Consider the following 9,045-nt stretch of genomic DNA (forward strand, 5'->3'; position numbering starts at 1 on the left):
TGCACTACACCATTGGAGCATTTCGGGTTGGCAAAAAAAGAACGTTTTCGAAGTTTATACTCATGGAAAAAGAATAATTGTTCAACCATGTCTCAGTAATAAAAGACAAAGATATAGAAATCGAATGCAGCGCTATATATCACGGAAACAACGCTGAATGAATGTCAAGACTCTGCCACCGGACTGGTCCCGTTGCCAGCTTCGAGGTAGAGTCTGGAACAAAGTGTGCGTACGTAACAATCTGAGTGCGTATCTAGTTTACGTCTGATTTTCCAGTGCCGCCAACTGCATTTCAAATTGTGAGTGAAGTGTAATGATTGAATATTTGTGCCGTTGTAGACCTGTTGCTGTCTGTTGGGAGACTTTCTAACGGGGAGAGATCAGCTCGCATTCGCCGTTCCTCGAAGTTGGGAACCACCAAAACTGTATTAAAAAGCTCTTTAATGCAGCTTTGGAAACCACGGAAAACCAAATTCAGCCGGCCACTATTGTGGCGACGGTAAAGGTTTGAACCCGGGTCCTCGCGATATGCAAGTCCATCACTATGACCACTGAAGTACCTATGACACTTATTAGAAACAAACGCCGAGGAGACGCGTATATTCTTTTTTACGAATAGTTCAAACTACAAAAAAAAAATTTAATTCGGGAGCACTAAAACCAAAACAAAATTCACTTAAAGCGAAAAACACTTTAAAACTAAAAATCTATTTTACTTGAAGAGAATTATAACAAATAGTTTTGTTTTTATTGGATAGATGGCAGTTGGAATTCCAACTTTTCACTCTTTTTTGCACATATGAAAGTAGATCATGAAATTTAATGTGAAATATGTACAATATGCATACTCATCTCACACACAAAAAAATAGCCGAAATTCTACAGCAAAGATAAATATACAGCTACACTGGAATGCAGCAACAAAATAACAGACTATATGGTCTCATACCACATGTTTTATTTTGATGCTACACACTGGCTCACACGAACATCCGATTTTATTTCCAGAAATATGAGATAGAATAGAGTTTCGTCTTTGGTAGATGACAGCAGATCCGATGATTTATAATAATATATCATATTAGTGTTACTCTGGAACCACTGCTGCCATCTACAACAAATAAAAAAATATGCATCGAAAAATAGACTATTGCTCGTAAGTTTAAACCAGTGGTTGCCAACCTTGTTATGTCCCCCCCCCGTCAATGAGGGGGTACCCCCCCCCCCTTCTCTTGTGAAATTTTATACAGTCGACGCTCGTTATAACGACCCCACGTTATAGCGGCCATTCCATTACAAAGCTGGTAGGATAAGTCCCAAACATTTTTATATAACGGCTATCATGTTTTCCTTTTGATATAACGACCCTCCCAATATAACGTTCATTTTAGACGGGACGGGGGGCGTTGTATCGAGCTTCGACTGTATTTCCAAACGTACTTTTTTTTTGTGAAAACCATTCTGTTTTAATTTGCATCTTTAAATTTTGCCGACCCCCCCACCCCATACCCCGTTAGTTGTAATTCTTGTTCTTCAAAAAATAAACTCCTGTTCACGTTGAGGGAACCAGAAAGGTCATTTAGTCAAAAGTTGTGGTTCTTAACCAAGGGTCCTTGGACAAACTTCAGGGCTCTATGAGCTTAAATGAGAGAAAACAGTAATCTCATTGTTTGTACATTTATGTACCGAATATTAATTTGTTTGGGAGGCTGCGGCTTTCATTTTCATTTTATTGGCGTGGGAAAGAAAGAGGTGTGGGATCCCTGGACTCCCCCTCTTACTGGCACAGATTGTCCGTGGAACTCAAAAAGTTAAGAACCCCTATAACAAACCCTTCCAAAGAAACACTAAAAGAAAGAAGACATCAAGAAATTTTTTGAAAAGTGTAAATATCAACTGGTTTAAAAGAAATGGTAGTTCTGAAAAGTTTCAAGCCTTCATGGAAAAAACTCGTTCTAAAAGTAATCCGTAGAATTCTATGGCGAACATGAAAATATATCAACCGGTATTATGGCGTATAATATTTACACCGGCATGCAGCATAGAAATACATGTCATCGTACTACCTATTGTTCATGTCGCCGCCCCATACAGGTTTTGAACCGACAACCGATTTTACTTCCAAGAGTTAAAACAGATAGTTTTGTTTTTATTCAATAGGTGGCAGCACATCAGTCGCTGTAGTGGTCCAGTGGTTATAGTAACGGGCTCGCGATGCGAGGATCCGCGTTCGAACCCCACAGTGGTGGTCGGCTGAAGTTGGTTTTCTGTGGTTCCCAACTTCAAGGCGCAAATGCGAGCCGATCTCCCCGTTAAAAAGTCTCGCCACAGAGAGCAACAGTCCTACAACGATAAATCATTCAATCATAACACTTCACTCATAGTTTGAAAAACTGATGGCAGATGGCAGCACTACACATGACAAGCATTACACGGAAACAAACTTTACGTCAGGTTGCACTACACGTACACGCACATTTCCGCATGTACCGATTCGTTGGGGGGTTCCAGTGGGGGGGGGGGGCTCGGGGATCCATGATGTTCTTAAGTCAGCCACCTCGTTGGGCAATTTGCCTGTTGTGGCGTTGTATTGTACGCCACTCAATTGGCTTTGTATATCACTCAATTAGGCTTTGTTTTCCGAATGTATAATAATGGAAAAAGAATTAGGGAGAGGAAGTATAAGTCAGAGAGAATTTTTTTTTCACGTTCAGAAATTATTTCTCCCTTTAATACCGGTCCGCACACAAATTGCTTATTTAATTTCATCGGTCCGCGAGTATTACATGGTTGAAGAACACTGCTCTACACGAAGGTAGCAGTTAGTTCCTGTGTTTCTCAATAGATAGAACTAACATCATCGAAGCATTCATTCGGCTAAAAAAAAGCGGACTTCTTGATCCAATATAAGAAAAATAAAGCTATAAAACCCCTTTTTTGCTGCAAGCTCTTCAATTCTGAAATAATTTTTTAACATTTCTCTCTTTTTTTTTAATATGAAAGATCCCTGCCAAGACGGCTCTGTACTGATTGTCGTGAGAGCGAGTGAGTAATCCGGAATTAACATCTGAGCAGCAGAGAGCAACGACTAATCAAGATTTATAGCCCCCGCCATAACTCTACTTATCGAGTTCACCGGAAGCCTCAATTCGATCCAAAGGCTTCACTATTTCTTGTTTGTTTGTGATCCCATTTGAGGCTCGACGTCGCTGTAGAAAGACTTTCCTTGCATCGAAATGGGCCGGTCGGATTTCCCCTTGGTGCCGAAGATCGTCAACGGCGGCATCGCCGGAATAATCGGAGTCACGTGCGTCTTCCCGATCGATCTAGTCAAGACGAGGCTCCAGAACCAACGCGTCGGCCCCGATGGACAGAAGATGTACGCGTCCATGCTGGACTGCTTCAGGAAGACCTACGTCAAGGAAGGCTTCACCGGCATGTACAGGGGCTCGGCGGTCAACATACTCCTCATAACGCCCGAGAAAGCCATAAAGCTGGCCGCCAACGACCTCTTCAGGCACCATCTTTCGAGAGGCGATGGACACCTGACCCTCCACAGGGAGATGATGGCAGGCGGATGCGCCGGGTTCTGCCAGATCGTGATAACTACCCCGATGGAGCTGTTGAAGATCCAGCTGCAAGACGCTGGGAGAGTCGCCGTTAAAAACTTCGATCCACAACAAGGGTCTAAGGGGGCCGCAACATCAGCGACTTCGATAGCCCTCCAGCTGCTACGAACCCGTGGTATAGCTGGGCTGTACAAAGGTGCCGCGGCGACCATGCTGCGGGACGTCAGCTTCTCGGTCGTCTATTTCCCGCTCTTCGCTCATCTGAACGCCCTCGGTCCCAGGAAAGGTGACGGCAGCGGTGAAGCCGTCTTCTGGGCGTCGTTTCTCGCCGGATGCGCCGCAGGGTCGACGGCAGCAGTCGTCGTCAACCCCCTTGACGTCGTCAAGACCAGGCTCCAGCTCCTTAACAGGGCCAGCGGCGAAATAGCTTACAAAGGCGTCCCGGATGCCGCGGTGCGGATTTTCCGTGACGAAGGGGCCAGAGCTTTCTTCAAAGGTGCCGGGTGTCGGATGATCGTTATAGCGCCTCTGTTTGGGATAGCCCAGGCCGTGTATTATCTGGGCGTGGCTGAAAGGCTATTAGGGATGTAGGTGAACACATTATTTTAGGTTGCAATTTTTTTCGATTTTTCTTTTGTATCTTTTGATGGAGGTAAAGTAAAAACTTTTCTGTAAAATATTAACAATTATTATGATTCAGTGCCATTTATTGTGCATATGGCGACAATTAATGCTCCAGTCTAAGATCCTATAATCGGGGTCAATGCCAAATTGGTGTGTTTTTGGTGACTTCTCTAGCAGTAGTTCTGTAAACTTCACTTCATGTGGCTAGCCAAGGCTCCGTCTTTGTGTGTGTGTGTGTATCTTAGCACTACCTCCTTATCTTCTTCAGAATATAATATTTATAGAATATAGGAGGTAGAGTAGAGTGACTTCTCTCTAGGCATATTCGACCTGGAACACCTGCTTACTGAAGCACTAAAGAATGATCGGTGCTTTTGGTAGAATTCGTACACTCGCGAGTTGGTACTGATAGTCGCCTAAATTGAACCTAGTAATCATTTTGTATTCATTTAACGTTTCAGTTTGAACATACCGTATGTCAAAATGCAATATGGTATATACTATATGGCAGGCAATTTTATAAGTAATTTTAATTTGTGCGTCACTCGGAAAAAAAGGACACTCAAAGACAGAAGCGTCGGGAGAGGGGGATTGTACAAGTCCTCTATCAACCCCCCCCCCCCCGGGTGACCCAAAACTTATTCATTTTTCAATATTTTCGTAAATTAATATATCGAAACAGAGAAAATACCCTTTATATGTTTGTAAATCAGTTTCCGTCAGTTTAAATGTTTCTTTGAGGTAGGTAACAGGGTTTCGTTTGGAGAAGTTTTTTGTGCCTTTCCCCACCCTCAAAAAGCTGATCCTGCGTATGTTCAGAGGAATAGACTGGTGTATTTGTAAAAATGTGAATGGCGGGTGAATATATATATCAAATTTTATTCATTTATTTATTTATAAACTCTCACAACACAGGCATATGACCAATTACAGTGGAGTGAAGAAAAAAGTAAAAAAAAACAAACAAACAGCACGTTGCAATACAGAAAGGCAAAGAATAAACAGTAACAGCACAATAATAATACCGCAAATAAATATAATACAAATGATACCATATGTGCATACAAAAATAACCATTTATGAATTAATTTATTGAACTTTAATTTCTTTGGGAACTTGATAATTCAAATTAAAATATTCAATTAAAATTATCATTGGACGACAATTTTAAATCATCTGCTCAAATTTAAAAATTATTGTTCAAACATTAAATTACTATCAAGACATTAAATTATTAAGAAATTTAATTGTTAGTTAATAAACTGTCAAAGTATTAAATTTTATGATTTTAAATATTCCAATTAAAACTGGCGTTGTGCGAAGAATCATTTATGTAACCGTACCGTATTTAAATTATTTCAATAACCGTAATCATACATGAAAATTATCTGCAATTTGGTTAAGAATTAATACAAATACAAATACAACGCCACAACAGGCAAATTGCCCAACGAGGTGGCTGACTTAAGAACATCATGGATCCCCGAGCCCCTACCTACTACTGCTACACCGGAACCCCCCAACGAATCGGTACATGCGGGAATGTGCGTGTACGTGTAGTGCAACCTGACGTAAAGTTTTGTTTCTGTGTAATGCTTGTTATGTGTAGTGCTGTCATCTGCCCCCAGTTTTACTAACTATGAGTGAAGTGTTATGATTGAATGATTTATCGTTGTAGGACTGTTGCTCTCTGTGGCGAGACTTTTTAACGGGGAGATCGGCTCGCATTTGCGCCTTGAAGTTGGGAACCACAGAAAACCAACTTCAGCCGACCACCACTGTGGGGTTCGAACCCGGATCCTCGCATCACGAGTCCGGCATTGTAACCACTCGACCACCACAGCGGCTATTTTTTATTGATAAGCCCATGCTATATAGAAAAATGTTTTTACTAGCGTCATCTGCTATTGATATAAACCACTAATTTCTGAACTGATGCATATTTTAACAGTATGCAGGAGATATTATTTTGATGAAATTCATTAAAATTGATCTTAATCTGAGTGGAAATTTGATACAGTCAAATATCGCTTAAAATAATTTTTATTTATTTTGTTCTCCTGGCCTGGACCATTGAAATCACTATATTAATGTCCGTTTTAAGTTTCGATTTCGTTAATCACACGTTATAATCAAAAACAGTTTCGGTTTCACTAGAGTCATCTATTGTGAATTTCACATAATATTTTCTGATTTTATGAGAGTATGTGAACAATACATTTTTTTTTTCTTCCGCGAAATATTTTTCTTTTAAATAGGTACTGTAAGTTATTATTTCATTACAACTTGAAGTCGAGCTCGCTCATAACAAAATCGGTTATACGGAAATATCGGTTAATATGATTTTTATCTCTCAACTTTGTGAACTTCAAGCCACGAAACGTGCCAAGATGAATTAGTTTTGTTTTCCAGCGTCATCTATCTTTGACTTCAAATGATACTTTCTGATTTTGCTCTAATGAATATTTTTGTGATATATCTTTTTATTTTCTATCGTTTCTTTTATCCGAAAAAGTAATTTCTCAAAAAATTACAGAAAACGTGATTATTTTGATAAGTCACACCCACTTACAAAATAATCGGATATAGAAAAATATCGATTAATACGATTATCTCTTCTGTCTTCATGAGCACGCGCGCGAACCATGGAAATACAGTCAAATCTCGATAAGCCGAATGTGCAGCGGCTGACAAAAATCGCAAATTCCGATTTCAGCGTGTGGTAAAGTAAGATTTTAAAATCTTTACTGCGCTATTTATGAATATCATATTAGCAAAATATGTTAAACTACAGTACTTTAGATGAAGAAATTCGAAAAGATATTTAAATTAAAGTTATTTAATTTTATCATATTTAATTAATGAATAGGAAGATTTAGAAATGAACTAGAAGTACTGTAAATATACTGCATTGCGGAAACGGATACATACGTGATACTCGTACAAATGAACCGAATTAAATAAAGTGCATAGAAAATTATTTTCTGTCAAAAAAAATGCAATGGTTTTTTTCCTTCTTTCGTGAGAAAGTCATTCACTTTTTGCAAGCAGACAAATGAATCTGATGGACGTTGTTGCTAAATGGTGAACCCTATTGATAAATGATAAATTCTATTGCTAAATCCTAAATTATATTGCTGAATGACAGATTATATCGCTAAATACTAAATTCTATTGTCAAACGTTAAATACTGTTGCTAAATTCTGTCGCTAAATGCTATTTTTTTAAATTTCATTCCCGGAAACTTCGACTTAAAGGGGAAAAAACTTCTAGTCAAGTGAAAATTTTAACACTAAAATATACTGAAAAAGTTCTGGGGTGGAGTTAAAACTTCGGCTTCAACAGATATTCGAAATATCGGAGTTCGACTTATCCAGAATTGACTGTATACCGTGTTTAGATACTTGATGTCCGTTGCAAATGTATTTCGTACTGATTTATTTATTATATTTTGAAGTAAGTGCTGTGAATGAGTCTACATGCCCGACATTGTGAATTGTCCGACATGCCCGGGGCATGTAAAAATTTTGACTGGAGATGTATTTTCTTGTATGTATATATAGGCCGATACGTTCTAAGAATATATATTCCCAATCTTTAACGGTGATATTTTCAGATGTGAGAAGCGGACAGGGGGACATATAGCCTATACTGTAGAAAAATCGTAATACTGGCATAGGCGGGAAGTGGATATTCGCGCCCTCCCCCGTTTACTATACACAACCCCTAGTGATTCACCTCTCCCCTCCCCACCCCCCCACCCCCGCCCCGTTCGAAGAGCCTCTGAATCCACTAATGTGGAAAACACACTCTAAAGAATGTACATTTATAAGTATTTATTCGAAACACAAAAAATTTCAATTGATTAGTTGATTAATAAAATTCATTTTGTTGTTTTACACCGAATCGTTTTAAATCGAATCTATGAACATTAATCTTTAGAAATTGACAGAATTCTAAAAAAAAGTTAGTGTCATTGAGCTAATCATTTGACATTTAAAAACATTTTACAAACACTTATTTACTCAATTTATAATTATTTCATAATATACATAAGAAAATTCACTGTAAATTAAACTTAAATTCATTGACACTTTAAATTCATCATATTTGTGATGAAATGATGTGAATTTTAGAACTTCATAAACTTTTTCAACCTGTTTTTAAATGAGAGATTGATTAAAAATTCGAAATTCACTCACATTGGAGATGAAATTTTCGCGCGTGTAAAATTCTCTTGTCCAATCAACGACGCAGCTCCAAACGATGCCGTGAACGCATTCGGCCAAGGCTTCTTCCATGTACGAATGGTCTTCAAAAAGTGCACCCTGAAAAAAGACGGAAACGGACAATAAGTTGCAATAAACGGGTGAAAAGTCTGTCTATCACGAGAAGAGACCTGGCCACGCCCATGATACGCAATCTGGGACTCCGTCACACCCACAACACGGGGAGTTTTGAAAAAGACTTGGCAACTCCTTCTTGACGCGTGATAGTCGATAATCTCGTCGACCAATTTCATAGAGCTACCCAGCCACCGGCCGTACAAAGGTAGCGTTGGCGAAATTACTTCCCATATGGTTTCCTCTGTGGCACGCTGCGACTCTGAAACAGAATTAGATAACAGCTCCGGAATCGTACGATCAGAGGAGTAACAGTAAAGGTATTATAAAGGGAGAAATTTTCTCCGTACTGCGTCAGTTTTAATGACAGGCGTGGCCAAGCCCCTTCTCGTGGTGAACGGACTTGTAAAACCTTGTTCATCGTAATATTTTGGGACCCTCAATTATTTCCGTTATCGAAATCATTACTTTTTTTTTCTTGAGCGTCAATAAGCAACAATTTTCCTGC

At 39.2% G+C, this 9,045-nt stretch overlaps 1 protein-coding gene across 1 annotated transcript; it reads left to right on the forward strand.

The window, feature by feature from the left end:
• The first annotated feature begins 3,204 nt into the window (after positions 1 to 3,204).
• On the forward strand, positions 3,205 to 4,176 carry LOC149081496 (mitochondrial glutamate carrier 1-like). The gene has a single exon (XM_089237350.1). The coding sequence runs from the start codon at positions 3,237 to 3,239 to the stop codon at positions 4,158 to 4,160; it is 924 nt and encodes a 307-aa protein (XP_089093476.1). The 5' UTR covers positions 3,205 to 3,236; the 3' UTR covers positions 4,161 to 4,176.
• The last annotated feature ends 4,869 nt before the right edge of the window (positions 4,177 to 9,045 follow it).

Source organism: Pholcus phalangioides, unplaced genomic scaffold (assembly GCF_987345545.1).
Source record: "Pholcus phalangioides strain wild (caught in Gottingen) unplaced genomic scaffold, Ppha-v1.0 ptg000010l_1, whole genome shotgun sequence".
In the NCBI taxonomy this organism is placed as follows: domain Eukaryota; kingdom Metazoa; phylum Arthropoda; class Arachnida; order Araneae; family Pholcidae; genus Pholcus; species Pholcus phalangioides.